The 15,836-nt window shown below is 48.7% G+C and overlaps 1 protein-coding gene across 2 annotated transcripts in view; it reads left to right on the top strand.

The window, feature by feature from the left end:
- The window catches only part of LOC147701894 (histo-blood group ABO system transferase-like), a 790,021-nt gene that overhangs the window by 521,879 nt on the left and 252,306 nt on the right, over window positions 1–15,836 (top strand). For both annotated transcript variants that reach the window (XM_086930523.1, XM_086930522.1), the window contains exon 4: window positions 15,374–15,463. In XM_086930523.1, coding sequence (XP_086786649.1) covers window positions 15,374–15,463 — 90 coding nt within the window. The remainder of the gene's footprint in view (window positions 1–15,373; window positions 15,464–15,836) is intronic.

The following is a 15,836-nucleotide window of genomic DNA, read 5'->3' as shown; positions in this document are numbered from 1 at the left end:
TGCATCTGGTGGATTGCGGGGCCCTTAGGTACAGGGCGTTCCCATAATCCAAGTGGGAGAGGATGAGGCCTTGTACCATGATTTTCTTTGCTTGAAATGAGTAGGGGAAGGATCTTACGTAGCATCCTCAGCAGACCGTAGCAGGTTGCCGAGAGTTTTGCCACCTGTTAAAGCTGAGGGCACGGTCCAGTCATATGCCAAGGCTTTTGATCTGATCTTTGGGTACTGGAGCGGGACCAAGGCATTTCGGACAAAATTGCTCCGACCTGAGAGAGGGGGAGTTTCCGAGAAGCATAATCTCAATTTTGTCCCCATTGAGTTTCAGGCAAGAGAGTTCCATCCATTTGGCCACCTCCTTAAGACAGCTTTCAAGGTTACTTAACACCATCAACTCTTATGATTTTCCCCCCCTGCGCTGAAAATCTGTAAAACCCATTGTTCATGACGAGCTCAGCTCGGCATGAGTGTACGAGAGGTGTACCTCATGACGAGCTGAGCTCGTCATGAGCGTCGAAGGGGTTAATGATTTTTTGGGGTGGTTTAATGCCACCACGAGCTGAGTGTCATCAGCGTAGGTGATAATTTTTATGCCAAATGGAAGGACAATCTCTGCCAGGGGACACATGTAAATATTGAATAATGTGGGGCCCAGGGAAGAGCCCTAAGGCACACCACTGCTAAGGGGCATCCTTTTTGATACAACATCGCCTTCGAACACCTGGAAGGATCATTTATCTAGCAAGGAATGTAGCCAGGCAATGGCATTCCCTGATGCACCTAGATCCCTTAGTCTCAGAATCAGTGTGTCGTGATTTACAGTGTCGAATGCAGCTCTGAGACCAAAAAGTATGATTGCAGCAGAACCTCCCTGATCCAGGATCCTCCTTGCCTCCTCCGTTACAGCGAGGAGGGCGGTTTCCGTCCAGTGTTGGGGACGGAAGCCAGTCTGTGAGGGATGGAGTAAGTTATTGGTTTCTAAAACTTTACCAACACTGAGTTAATATGTTTTTCCAATATCTTACTCAGCCAGGGAAGTAGGGAGATTGGGCGATAGTTGCTCAGGTTGTTCTCGTCTAGATTTGTTTTTTTTAAGAGGGCTTTTACCATGGCACATGTCCAAGCCGGGGAGACCACTCCAGTAGAGATGGAGGAGTTCAGCAAGTCGAGGACAGTTGGTATGATGTTTGCTATGACTGGTGACAGGGCGCGGGGAGGTGCTGGGTCTAAGGGGGAGCCTGACTTTACCTGGTGCATAATGGGATCTAAAGATACAAGATCTGAGGGAGGAAGTAGTTCCAATGTGACTTGAGTTCCGCGTCCTAAACAGTTAGTGGTTTCAAACTGGATAGGAGTGAAGGTGGAGTAAATATTTTGTACTTTCTGATGGAAAAACTCTGCCAGATTGTTTCACCGGGATAGAGCATAGTCAGAGGTAGGTTGCTTCTGGGGCAGTTTAGAGAGGATTTTGGCTATCCGATAGATCTGCTTGAGGGAGTTGGAGGCTGCCTTAATTTTTTCCTCGTAGAAGGCAGCTTGAGCAAGTTTAATTTCAAGTCTATTGGTTTTTATTGCCTCCCTGTATTTGGCTTTGCTAGGGACTGCATACGTCTGTCTCTATTTCCTTTCTAACCTTTTGCAGTGTTGCTTGAGCTTCCATAATTTAGGGGAGTACAAGGGAGAAATCTTTGCTCTGCATGTATTGTGGGTGTGACCTGTGGGGAGTACAACATCTAGGGAGCTCTGGATCCAATAATTACATTTCTCGTTGGCTAGGGTGGGGTTGGGGTCTTTGTTAGGTCTAGTGGTTTCAAGGGCTGAAATCCAACGTTCTCTGGGAAGCTTGGACCAATTGCATTCCCAGTGTGAAGATGGTTTGGAAAGAAGGAGTTAAATTGGGATTTCTAAGTCATGGGAATCAAGAAATGGTCAGACCAGGGAAGCGGAGATGGCATCCCTGATGTGAGATCAGGGCAGTTGCTAAAGATGGGGTCAAGCATATGGCCTTTAATATGGGTAGGTTTAGATACTAATAGCTTTAGCTGAAGTGCGGAGAGGCTCAGGTTTAGTTTGTTAGATGTGTGCTCGGAGGTATTGTCTAGATGAATATTAAGATCTCCCAGTACTGTGAAGTTGGATAGTGAGCAAGCTTGATTGGCGATGGTTAATTGGAAGGGTATTAAGAAATTGTCCCAGGGGGCTGAGTGGGCGATAAATTAGTAGCCCAGAGTAAGTGATAGTGGGGGAGAAATCTATGGAAAAGAGACGACTCTTGCAATTTGAAACCTGATCTGGAGAGATGTGACACTTAAAGTGGTCTTTGAAAATGATCGCTAAGGCCCCCCTCTACCTTCATTACGGTCCTCTCGTTGTATGAGGTAACCACCGGGAGATTTTTGGCGAAGAACGGCTCCGACTCATTGTTAAACAATGTTTCCGTCAGGAAGAGAACAGCAGGTTTAAGTTCTTCCAATGGTTGGGCGATCTCGGTGGAATGCTCAGGGAACGATCTGCAGTTTAGCAAGAACATCTTTATACTGGCTCGCTTTATAAGGGTGTTCCGTGTCTTGACTACCGGCCGAAGGTTAAACCCACAGTGGGGACAGTCAGTGTGCTTATTTGCTACATTCCACAAGTGGAGGCACTTGTCCGATGTCGTTGCTCTTAGATTACGTAGGGTATGTGGGTTATAGGATCTTATGTGCGACGGGGGTTCAGGCCCCTAGCCCCGACCAGCCGTGGATGAGTGCAGATGGGCTTGCCTTTGACGCACCTTCGGCGCACCGGCGGTGCGCCCGCTGCGCGAAGCTTGTGCCATGTGGGTTAAGTAGTTGGGAGGCTTTGCCCTCTCCGGTCTCATTCCCAGAAGTGGGTGGGGAATGGTGCAGGATACTCCCTCCACGAAAATGGGACAACCTGTGGTGGACCGGGAAGCAGTGTGGTTTAGGGAATGCAGGTTAGTAAAATGAAATGCGGAGCAGTTAAAAGAAGATTTTCCAGTTTAGCAAGAACATCTTTATACTGGCTTGCTTTATAAGGGTGTTCCGTGTCTTGACTACCGGGCGAAGGTTAAACCCACAGTGGGGACAGTCAGTGTGTTTATTTGCTACATTCCACAAGTGGAGGCACTTGTCCGATGTCGTTGCTCTTAGATTACGTAGGGTATGTGGGTTATAGGATCTTATGTGGGACGGGCAACGGACAGGGGTTCAGGCCCCTGGGCCCGACCAGCCGTGGATGAGTGCAGACGGGCTTGCCTTTGGCGCACCTTCGACGCACCGGTGGTGCGCCTGCTGCGCAAAGCTTGTGCCATGTGGGTTAAGTAGTGGGGAGGCTCCGCCCCCTCCGGTCTCCTGCCCGGAAATGGGTGGGGAATGGTGCCGCATACTCCCTCCATGCAATCGGGACAACCCGTGGTGGACCGGGGAGCAGTTAGGTTCAGGGAAGGCAGGTGAGTAAAATGAAATGCGGCACAGTTAATAGAAGATTTTTCAATTTTTAAAACAATTCTAGCAGCAAGGTATATTTAAAAATAGCAGCGCTTTTGCTTGTCTTCAGCATGTGCGCGTCCGCTGCACACAGCTTTTGGCAAGTGGGTTAAGTAGTGGGGAGGCTTCGCCTCCTCCGGTCTCATGCCCAGAAGTGGGTGGGGAATGGTGCTGGATACTCCCTCCACGCAAACAGGACAACCTGTGGTGGACCGGGAAGCAGTGCAGTTCAGGGAAGGCAGGTTAGTAAAATGAAATGCGGAGCAGTTAAAAGAAGATTTTCCAATTTTAAGCTTATGCACAGCCTGGATATAGGGGGCTGGTGTCACTCCACCATGGGTCACACTGAGAAAAAGAACATACAAGGGCATTTGAGTGAAGAACTGGAAGCTTGTCACTGATGATGTCAGAAGTAGGCACTGGCTGTCCAACCTCGAAAGCCTGTTTGAGGACACAGTCAGCCCTTCCATACTCACGAGCTATCAGGCAGACACCATGGATAATCGTGTTGTACCAATGCAAGTGCGGGCGGGGTAGGAACAGCTAACTTGTGAGAAGTGAGGTTCAGGGCATGTCCCGGAGGGTGGGTCACGAGCTGGGACTGCCTGGCATTGCACTTGTGTGCGCTGAGGAAGTGATGGGCAGAATGAGCAGGGTACAGAGTTGGCCCTTCTGGACAGTGAGGGGAGCTGCCACTGATGGGCAGGGCCGGGCGTGTGTACGGAGGTTACTTTGGTGGGCAGTGTGCATAGCTCCAGCTAGCACAGTTCAGGAGTGCCACAGATGCACCCTTAATATTCACGGACAGAACGTGTGCAGCCGAGGAAGAGACAAAAGAACCAGACCAACAACTCATCTCCTCCTGACAAACACCAGCTTGCTGTAAGAGAGATGGAGGGCAGCAGTCCTGTCTAGGCTTCAGCGTCATTTTATGGGGAATCTGCAGTTAGTTTTGTGTTCTCTGCTGCTTGACCTTGTGACCCTGGCAGTGATACTTCCTTCTCCCCCAGTTTGTTTTATAATCTTAGCTTAGACAGTTCTGTTCTAATTGTATCTGTGCGTTTCATGATTTTTTAAACGCTTGGGGAGTACGTTTAATGTATTCCACACGAATGCCAGAGAGAACCTTAATTGTGAACCTCTAATTTACATAGGACGGGAACCGTGTAGCATCCTTGCAGCCATTGCCGTAGCTAGCCCTTTGGGCTTCCGTGGTGGTCTTTGCGTTTGCTGCCAGTAAAGATGGGTGGATCCTGCCTGTCACTTCTCCTGCCCCGTCACATTACTTCTCCTGCCCCATCACTTCTCCTGCCCCATCACTTCTCCTGCCCCATTACTTCTCCTGTCCCGTCACTTTTCCTGCCCTTTCACTGCTCCTGCCCTTTCACTGCTCCTGTCTAGTCAGTACTCCTGCTCATGCATGATCAACGCTCCTGCCTCATCAATTTCCCTGCCCCATACCTTCTCCTGTCCCGTCACAACTCCTGGTCTGTCAATCAATCAATCAATCAATCACGGCATTTGTAAAGCGTGCTACTCACCCGGGAGGGTCTCAAGGCGCTGGGGGAGAGGGGTATGCTACTGCTCGAACAGCCAGCTGCTTCCTGAAGGAGAGATGGTCTTGGGTTTGCCGAAGGTGGGTGGGGAGGGAGTTCCAAGTCTTGGCTACCAGGTAGGAGAAAGATCTTCCTCCGGCAGAGGCTCTGTGGATGCGTGGTACGGTGGCGAGGGCGTGGCTGGTCGATCGTAGCTGGCGGGCGGGCGTGTAGACGGTCATGCGGTCGTTGAGGTACTTGGGGCCGAGGTCGTGGAGAGCCTTGTGTGCGTGGGTGAGGAGTCTGAACGTGATTCTCTTGTTGACGGGGAGCCAGTGCAGGTCTCTCAGGTGTCTGGTGATGTGGCTGTGTCGGGGGATGTCCAGGATGAGGCGTACGGAGGCGTTCTGGATGCGTTGGAGTCTTTTTTGAAGTTTGGCTGTGGTTCCGGCGTAGAAGGTGTTCCCGTAGTCCAGTCGGCTGGTGACGAGTGCCTGGGTGACGGTCTTCCTGGTTTCAGTGGGGATCCATCTGAAGATCTTGCGGAGCATGCGCAGGGTGTTAAAGCACGAAGATGAGACGGCGTTGACTTGTCTGGTCATCGACAGGGAGGAGTCCAGGATGAGGCCCAGGTTGCGTGCGTGGTCTGTTGGTTTGGGAGCGGTGCCCAGGGCCGGGGGCCACCAGGAGTCGTCCCAGGCGGAGGGTGATGATCCCAGGATGAGGACGTTGAAGAGGGTTGGACTGAGTGAAGATCCTTGTGGTACGCCGCAGATGACTTCGGTGGCCTCGGATCTGAACGGGGGGGGAGGCGGACTCTCTGGGTTCTTCCGACGAGGAACGAGAGGATCCAGTCCAGTGCTTTCCCTCGGATTCCGATGTTGCTGAGGCGCTTCACTAGGGTGCGGTGGCAGACACTTCTGTCACTTCTCCTGCCTCATTCACTGCTCCTGTCAGTTTACCGCTCCTTCCCAGTTACCACTCCTGCTCATGCCTAATCACCGCTCCTGCCCCATCACTTCTCGTGCTTTGTCACTTCTCCTGCCCCCGTCACCTCTCCTGCCCGTCACGTCACCTGTCCATCACGTCACCTGCCCGTCACTTCTTCTGCCCTGTCGCCTCTCCTGCCCTGTTGCCTCTCCTGCCCTGTCGCCTCTCCTGCCCTGTCGCCTCTCTTGCCCTGTCACCTCTCCTGCCCCATCACTGCTCCTGCTCCGTCACTTCTCCTGCTCCTTCACTGCTCCTGCCCTCTCACTTCTCCTGCCCTCTCACTTCTCCTGCCCCGTCGCTTCTCCTGCCCCATTCATTGCTCCTGCCCCGTTCACCGCTTTTGTCCCATTCACCGCCCCTGCCCCATTCACCGCTCCTGCCCCATTCACTGCTCCTGTCCTTTCACTGCTCCCGCTCGGTTACCGTTACTGCCTAATCACCTCTTATGCCGAGTAACGTCTCCTGCCCCATCACCTCTCCTGCCCCGTCACCTCTCCTGCCCCGTCACCTCTCCTGCCTCGTCACCTCTCCTGCCTCGTCACTTCACCTGCCCGGTCCCTTCACCTGCTCTGTCATTACTCCTGCCCCGTCATCACTCCTGCCCGGGCACCACTCCCGCCCGGTCAACACTCCTGCCCAGTCGCCACTCCTGCCCAGTCACCACTCCTGCCCACTCACCTCTCCTTTCCTAATGCCTCTCATACCCTGTCACTGCTCCTGCCCCGTCACTGCTCCTGCCCCGTCACTGCTCCTGCCCCATCACTTTTCCTGCCCGTCACTTTTCCTGCTCTGTCACTGCTGCCCCATTCACTGCTCCTGCCCGTTCACTGTTCCTGCCCGTTCACTGCTCCTGCCAGATCACCGCTCCAGCCCGATCACTTCTCCTGTCCCATCACTTCTCCTGCCCCGTTCACTGCCCCTATCCGTTCACTGCTCCTGCCAAGTTACCACTCCTGCTCATGCCTAATCACTGCTCCTGTCCCATCACTTCTCCTGCCCCGTCACCTCTCCTTTCCTGTCGCCTCTCCGGTCCTCTCATTGCTCCTGTCCTGTCACTGCTCCTGACCCGTCACTTCTCCTGCCTTGTCACTTCTCCTACACTGTCACTTCTCCTACGCTGTCACTTCTCCTGCCCTGTCACTTCTCCTGCCCGTCACTTCTCATGCCCCGTCGCTTCTCCTGCCCCGTTCACTGCTCCTGCCCCGTTCACTGCTCCTGCCCCGGCACTTCTCCTGCCCCGTTACTTCTCCTGCCCTGTCACTTCTCCTACGCTGTCACTTCTCCTATGCTGTCACTTCCCCTGCCCCGTCACCTCTCCTTTCCTGTCGCCTCTCCGGTCCTCTCACTGCTCCTGTCCTGTCACTGCTCCTGACCCATCACTTCTCCTACACTGTCACTTCTCCTACGCTGTCACTTCTCCTACGCTGTCACTTCTCCTGCCTTGTCACTTCTCCTGCCCTGCCACTTCTCCTGCTCTGTCACTTCTCTTGACCCGTCACTTCTCCTGCCCCGTCACTTCTCCTGCCCCGTCACTTCTCCTGCCCGTCACTTCTCCTGCCGGTCACTTCTCTTACGTTGTCACATCTCCTAAGCGGTCACTTCTCCTATGCTGTCACTTCTCCTGCCCCGTCACTTCTCCTACGCTGTCACTTCTCCTGCCCTGTCACTTCTCCTGCCCGTTACTTCTTCTATCCGGTCACCTCTCCTGCCCCATTACCTCTCCTTTCCCATCGCCTCTTCTGTCCCGTCACTGCTCCTGCCCTGTTAACTCTGTGTACAACATTGACAAATTACACAAGGGGCAAGCTCCCCACAGAACTCTGTTTGGGGAAAGCTCCTCTGTAATCATTAACTCTGATCTCACTGGCACGATATGCTAAAGGCAGAGAGGGTGGGCGCACTGTCATTCGAAAGGGGGTAATTGGCCTCAATCGGAATGACAATGGGCCTGCCCACAGCCTGTGAGAGCTCAGGGAGGGGCTGCTGCAGCCTCTGGAGTTCAAGAGAGAAGTGCGTGCAGACCCTGGAAGCAGAATGAAAAAGTTATCGTTTTTTAGTAGGTCTATTCTTGCCGTCCCGGACGATTTTTTTCAAGAAAGAAGTAGGGGAATGGGCTGAAATAATTTTTTAAGTAGGGGCACGCCATGCCCTTCCGATCCCGCCCACTTCTACCACTGCTTATGTTGCAGCTACCCGCTAGTTGGCAAACTGTACTGACGTCTAAGGAAGGTGAAATTACATTAGATCGAACTGCAAATACTATCCCATAGTTGAGAAAAGTAGATTATACAATGAATGCTAGAAACACACAACCCATTTAAATATGTTGTAAATTATGTTGTAATTGAAAGACTCCAATCGTGGTAGTACAGTTTGCAATACCAGCGCGTTACAAGAAAATGCAGCTCATAAAAAAGCCATTGACACTATAGCTCCTCTAAAAAGACATAAACAACACCCAGTGTCAAAACAAGAAAAATGGTATACGAAGGAACTGAGAACAGAGAAACAAAAGTGCCGACGAGCTGAGAAAGCCTGGCGGAAAACAAAATCCGAGGATAGTCGGAAAAATTTTTTAAATGCTCAAGCAGAGTATTATAAAAATATAAAGCTGGCCAGGAAACAACAACTAACTCAGCAAATAGCTGAAGCAGGCAACAGCTCTAAGGAACTTTTTCATATTCTGCAAAACTTTATAAAGCCCACGGCATGTGAAAGCTCTGATGACTTCTCACAGGATCTGTGTGACAACATCTCTCTATATTTTGAAGATAAAATTAACACCATCTATGAGAGAATAGTAGAAGCTAATGACATCAGCAAAAATAACTCCAAAACGTGCTTAATTACAACCCCCTCCACATACAATGAACCTTCTCTGACGTCTTTCCCTTCTATTGACCACACAGAGCTCCTTATTCTTTGCAACCACATAAAAACAGGTTCCCCTAATGACCTAGTTCCAGCTAAAATGGTTGGTTCTCTGATCCCTTTATTAGGCTCACACATACTTGAAGTGGTCAACATCTCCCTTAGGACAGGACAGGTCCCGACAGAATGGAAAAAGGCAGTGGTGAACCCGATAAGGAAAAAGACATCATCTCCCTGGACAGACCTTTCCAACCTACGTCCTATCTCTCTCCTACCTTACCTGGGCAAAATCACGGAGAAGCACGTGAACACCTATCTCTCTCAACATCTTGAAGCGACGGACGGCCTGGACTATTCTCAATCTGGGTTCAGGCCGAACCACAGCACAGAATCAGCACTTCAAACAGTGACCAACAACATCAAAATGGCACTGGATGATGGTTGCTCTATGATTCTGGTGCTGTTGGATCTCTCCGCCGCTTTTGATACGGTGTCTCACAAGGTGCTTCTCCATCGCCTAAGGGAGGTAGGAATAGGAGGAGAGGCTTTCGCGTGGTTGGAGAGTTTTCTGTCCGGGCGCTCCCAAGAGGTTAGGCTGGGCTCCCATCAATCCACCCATAGAGAGCTCAATAAGGGGGTGCCACAAGGCTCTTGTTTGAGCCCCACACTCTTCAATATATATGTGGCCCCCCTAGCCAACCTAGCAAGATCTTTCGGGTTCACCCCCGTGTCGTACGCTGACGACACCCAACTCCTTTTTCCTTTTAAAAATCTCACACCTGCAATAAAAAAATCTTTTGCAGATGGCATGAGTGCCATTGCAGACTGGATGTCATCAAATTGTCTGCAATGTAATGTCGGGAAAACCGAAGTTATGTTGTTCGGTCAAGCGACGACACTTTGGTCATCAGATTGGTGGCCCCAAGAACTAGGTCCTGTCCCTACCCCTAATAGCAAGGCCAAAAACCTAGGAGTACTATTTGACCAACAACTTACTTTTAAGGATCACATCAATCAGGTAGCTGGTACCTGCTTCCGGGCTATCGGGATGCTAAGGCGTGTTTTCCCCTATTTACCAGACCACTACAGGAAAACACTGGTCCAGGCTCTTGTTATCAGTAGGGTAGACTACTGCAATGGTTTGCTCCTTGGAGCTAACGAGGAGCAAATCAAGAAACTACAGGTTATACAAAATACTGCAGCAAGGATTGTCATGAATGCTCCACCTAGGACACCCTCCGGCCCCCTACTGACTCATCTACACTGGCTTCCTGTGAAGAAGCGAGTTCAGTTCAAGACCTTATGTACTATACATAAGAGCTTAATAGGGATGGGCCCCAAATATTTCATTGACATCTTTCAGCCCTACATCCCAGGGCGCTCTCTGCGATCCAGCAATCAGCAACTGCTGAAGGTGCCCAGAGTTAAGAAAGCCAGGCAGGGTGGCCGTGCATTGGCTCATACCGGACCCACACTCTGGAACACATTACCGCTGGACCTAAGGTCCATTACCAACCATATGAACTTCAGAAGAAATCTAAAAACCTACCTGTTCCCTACCAACTAATGATCATATTACATCTGGCTACACCTCTTGTTCTCACTCTCATTTGCAGTTATAGCGCGGAGATACCCCTTCGGGAGTCTAGTCCGGCGCTTTATAAGCATATAAAATAAAAATAAAATAAATAAAAACCCTGAGGAAACACGGGCAGACAGTGACAAAGTGGCCGAGAGCCCAGGAAGGTGTAAATAAAAAACAAGCAGCTGATCGATCCTTACGCTGTGTCCCAGAGGCTGAGAGGAGTGCGTCAGGAACACTCACGGAAAGCATAAGCTTGTTTACACCACGCTGTATCCCAAAATAAAGGGGCAACACCAAGTAATAAAGGGAGAGAGTGTCACGCCACCAGTAAAGCATCCAGTCCAGGTGGGCTGGCTTAAAACTCGACTGGGTGGTAAACGGGAGGGACTAAAAAGCCTCACAAAGAATAGGAGGCCAGAATTTAGCATACAGAATTAAGCTAGTGAATGAAAATAAGGAGCCGAGCCTACACTCCACTTCTGTAACTGTATCGATTACAAAAGCTTCGCAGAGCGAGCAGCATGAATACGCTGCAACGAAGGTCTGCAAGACCTAAAAAATTATAAAGTCCCAGGGAAGGACAACGATCTTTGTACTTACATTTACATGAAACAAGGTACGAGAAACAGCCTAATGCTTATACAAAAGAAGAATAAATAATAATCTCCACAGACATCATACAGTGTATTGAAATAACATGACACCCTTCCCCCACATCGCGCCTGCCAGGAGGCAGTAAAAGGCGGTATCGCCCATGTAGTCTAGGAAGGTTTGCATTGTTGTGGATACATAATATTTAAACATTTTAAAGCGCTATAATTCTAAGAAAACTTACTCCTGCAGCTCCTGAAGCTCCACGAATCGTCGATGCAACCTAATTCTTCGTTGTCCAAAAAGCACAAGCTTCACTAAAGCAAGAATTTTAGTCAGGTGGGGCCAACAAAACATGGATGTCATTGCAAAGCTACATCAAACAAACAAGGGGAGCTATCATTGGCGTGCACAGTTGCCAGGGGAGCGGGTGAAAACACTGCAGGAGGGAGAGGGAGGTGAGGTAGGGTGGGGACGGTGAGCTGTTTTCAAGCACTCGTGCTTGCGGGAGTGAGGAGCGGCGCATGCGGCCATGCAAATTGAAAACAGATGGTCGGTGCGCAGCTGCTCGCTCCTGCAAGGTGGATGCCATCACAGGCACGAGTGTGCTTGGAAAGGAGCAGACCGATTTCTAAAGGTCATCTTCTTGAGCAGTGCATGCATGTTGCCTAGGCGAGACCTAAAAAGGAACGACTTCGCAGGAAGCGTGACCAGAGAATGGCACTTGTTATTTCTGAATCTACGCACCAGTACCTCAAACACTGCATTTAAAACTGAGCTGACAGCCCACGTCTTTCAAAGACATTTTAGCTAACCTCTCCTCCCCAGTGTTGACCTCCCTGGTTTAGTCTTTGAACTAATTGGTACCTCGAGATTTACCGTACTACATTGTTTTCATTAGATTCCATCTCGCACTTGACACCTGTCGATATCCTCTTATGTAACTTCTATAACTGCTGCGACTTATACTTGACTCCAATGTTCATGGGTTTTTAATGTATCTGCATCTTAATCCTACTCCTTATGTAATAATCTATTCTTATATTGCAATTTTCTTGGTGTACCTAAATGTATTAACATCCTTGGATAATATAATTGTGCACTTTATGCAATGATCCATTTCTATTGTACAGCGCTCTAACACCTTTAGATAATGTCCTCGCGATATACAAATACATCAATAAATAAATTAATGAATAAATAAGAGAGCTTGTCAACAGTGCAGGTGCCGCAGCACAAAGATTATGAAATGCACAAGTTGTGTTTTTTAAACAGTTTTTATTGATTTTCATAATACAGGCATGCATCACAGTTTAACAGTCTTCCAGAGCTTAATCAGTACATCATCGATTATAATATGTTTGTAGGTTACATGGTAAATTGAGGACATTCCAGCTGTCATTTTATGTGAAAGAAGATAAAATGAATGAGAATAATACACGCTCAAGGGGTATGCTCAGGTGCCAGATTCCCCTGTCAGAATGCAAACAAACAACAAATCACAACAAACAAAACCATTACACTATGTTATCCCAGTTATAACACAGTGAGGTGCCCATTTTAGGCAGACGCACAGAACCTGTGAAATTTCAGGAGTCATGTAACCTGGGGGGAATGGGGTCTCGGGTGAGGCCCAGTGTTAGGGGGAGGCAGTGTGTGGATCAGGTAGGGGGAATCGAGGTGGGTCTGCAAGTGGGGTGGGTCTGGTGGACGACCGAAAAGGGATAGTATGTAGAGTACGACAAGGTGTTGTGTCGTGTCAGGTCTGAGATTGCTGGGGTGCATCAGACACTGATTGTAAATACCTACGGAGGGTTGCCATATGTCTTTTGGTCTTTAAGGATGGGGGTTGGAGTCAGTGAAAGAGCTCGCTGGTGGTGATGCAGTAGGCCAGACTTGCCAGCCAGTCTTTAAAAGTGGGAGGGTGTCTGCTCCCCCAGTGCAGGGCAATCTCACATCTGGCAAGCAAGAGCGCCATCGCCGTATGTCGGCGGATGTTTCGGGAGGTCCTGCGCATATCCCAGTAATACTGGGAGTGGGGCTAGGTTGAGGGTCACCTCTACCATTTGGGCCAGGTGGGAAAAGATATCTGCCCAGTAGCGTGCACGCTATCTACAAGTCCAGGTCATATAGCAGAAAGTCATCTCCTGTGTTGTAGCATTTGGGACATTCGGGGGATCTGGAGTGATCAAACCTGTGTTAGTCTATTAGAGTGAGATATGTGCAATTTAAAAACGTGAAATGGATGAGTTTATGGTATTAATTAGGGGAGATGGAGTGCGTTTGTATACACCAGGCTCTCCACAACCTAGCTGTCAACTGGCAACCTAAATCATGTGCACAATGGCATTGAAGTTTCTGACCAAGAGTGGGAAATAAATCCAGACATGTATGATACAGCTTGGACACTAAAGGAGTGCCACTATCATAGTATATGAAAAGGGTGAGGGGTAGGAACTCATTGGGTACCAATGGATTACCAGAAGCCTAATATATAGTGGCTATATAGATGGCACATCACAAACAGGTCCATGACGGTTGTGGACGCAAAACACATATCTGTAGAGTGTGAAATAAGATGTGAGTCGGGGAAAAAGATCACTAAATGTGAGGAGCCATAGCGTGCCATAGTATGTTTAACCAAGGCCTTACAGGTGATGGGGAGCCAAGGGTTATCAGTTAGTACAAAGGAAGGGAAGAATGTATTGAGGCCCTTAATTGATGCTTGTTGTGGACAAGTCTGCACATCATTTCGGGCCAAGGGGAGACCCTGGGGTAGGGTGGAGGCGAGTAGTACTAGTTCAGCCTGATCGATTTCCGGTTTAGTGTATGAGAGCCTGGCATCTTTGTGAAACCAGTGATGCGCATTTTGGCATTGTGCCGCCAAGTAATATTGGTGAAGTGCAGCACCCCAAACTATCCTTTCTCACATGGGAGGAGCTTTGTGTCACAATGAATGCAGGGGTGCTTACCAGCCCAGACGAGTCTCAACAGTAAGCCCCATAATGTGGTGAAAAACAAATTGGCCACTTGCTTTTTTCCATGGTACATGCTATGTGAGGGAACACAGTACATGCTCCAGAAATTGCTAGGCTTGAGAGTGATGTGCCAGTAAGCTCTAGTAGTAACAGTGAACATCTGGATCCTGCTTCTGTGTCTCCCTACACATTCCACATGACTTATGTTGTCCACATTGAGTGATACCAAGATGAAAAAGCCAGGCAAGTATAGGCAATATTGTCTGCCTCCTGGTGCCTTACTTGACATGGCCTCCACCTGACTTCCATTTATGGGCTAGCTCGAACCATCAATCTACAACTGCGGTTTCTGGGAAAGACATCTGATGTCCACTCTCAATTCGCCACAGGGATCCGCCGATTGGTGGATTAATGGATTTTGTTCCAAACCCAAAAAGTGGAACAGGACTCCACAGCACAAAACTATTGCAGCAGCATTGGGAGATGCATATGAAGATGTCCAGCTTAATGTTGGGGTGTTACAGAATCCTTTCGTCCCCACTGTAAGAAAGGCTCTGGTTGCAGAAAAGGATTTAGGTACGTTTAAAGAGGTTAAGACCCTAGCAACAGCTCCAGCCCAAACTGCCAGCATGCAGATTTGCCTTTCAAAACATACCAGGAGTTTGAATACTTGGGGGATTCCTCACACGCCAACTCCTCTAGATTCCACTCCCTTAAAGGCACAATGAGCAAAAACATATGTCCATAAAACACTGCAACTCTTGTCATAAGAGAGTGCTTCATTTATGTTTGAGTCAAGGGTATTTTTACTCTGTTATGCAAGTTATCCGGACCTTCCTTCCCCAGTACTTAAAGGGACATACTCCTTGCTTAATGTTCGAATGGAAACCATATACAACAAAGTAATGAGTAAGAGAAGAATAAGTGAAACCATTTACTATAACCTGCTGTATTGCCTGAAAGTGATCTCGTTGTACTTACTCCTGATGATCTGGGGATGCCTTGTTTAAATATGTGCTTTTCTTTTAATTTCTGGGAACACGTACATTGACATTAAATCATGTTCTCTTTGACGCTGGCCTGTACAATTACGGACAAACTAACTGAGCAATCTCTCTACTTCGCAGGCTGTTTTTTCTATCCTGAATTAGCATCTCGTTTATAGCATGTATGGATTTTGCTTGTGCCTCTCAGGCAACTGTGGATTGGTGAATTTCTTAAGCAATGCTGTTGCTTAGAGCAACCTTTTAATGAATAAATAATATGCGTGCGTGTATTTTGTTCTTACTGAATTTTGTACTCCATTGTTAACTTGAGTCATTTTTATGTTTCCTACAGGTACACAGAAAGCACGACAAGATACTTTTTATCTATTCTTCTCTTTTCTCTTGTACTTATTGTTATATTTGCTGACTCCTATTTTTGCAGGTAAGCACCATTGTGTTATTTATCCGTTAGCACCAGGTATATATTTGGTTTGATAAGAGATTCTCTCCCTCATTACAGTGGGCCTCATCTGACAGTGGTGGCAACCTTGACCATTACTGCTTCTATCACATTATTTGTTTGACACACACCAATGGAAGTTCATACACCAAAATGGCAGGCTTTGCAGAAATTGACTACATCTTAGTGACCATCGGAGGCAAAGGGTTGAACCTGAGCCCAGACCATTGCGCCTCAACAGTTTCCTGTTTGCTGCGATAGAGTGGGTCATGGGCAGGGAGTTTAAATTAAGGATTATAAAGTGGGATCCTAAAGCCCTCCCTACTTTCTGTTCCTGCTGCTCTCTTCATGAACC

This window comes from Lissotriton vulgaris, chromosome 7 (genome assembly GCF_964263255.1).
Source record: "Lissotriton vulgaris chromosome 7, aLisVul1.2, whole genome shotgun sequence".
NCBI classification, from domain to species: domain Eukaryota; kingdom Metazoa; phylum Chordata; class Amphibia; order Caudata; family Salamandridae; genus Lissotriton; species Lissotriton vulgaris.
The sequence above is the reverse complement of the archived record's forward strand: the minus strand, read 5'-3'. Positions and strand labels throughout refer to the sequence as shown.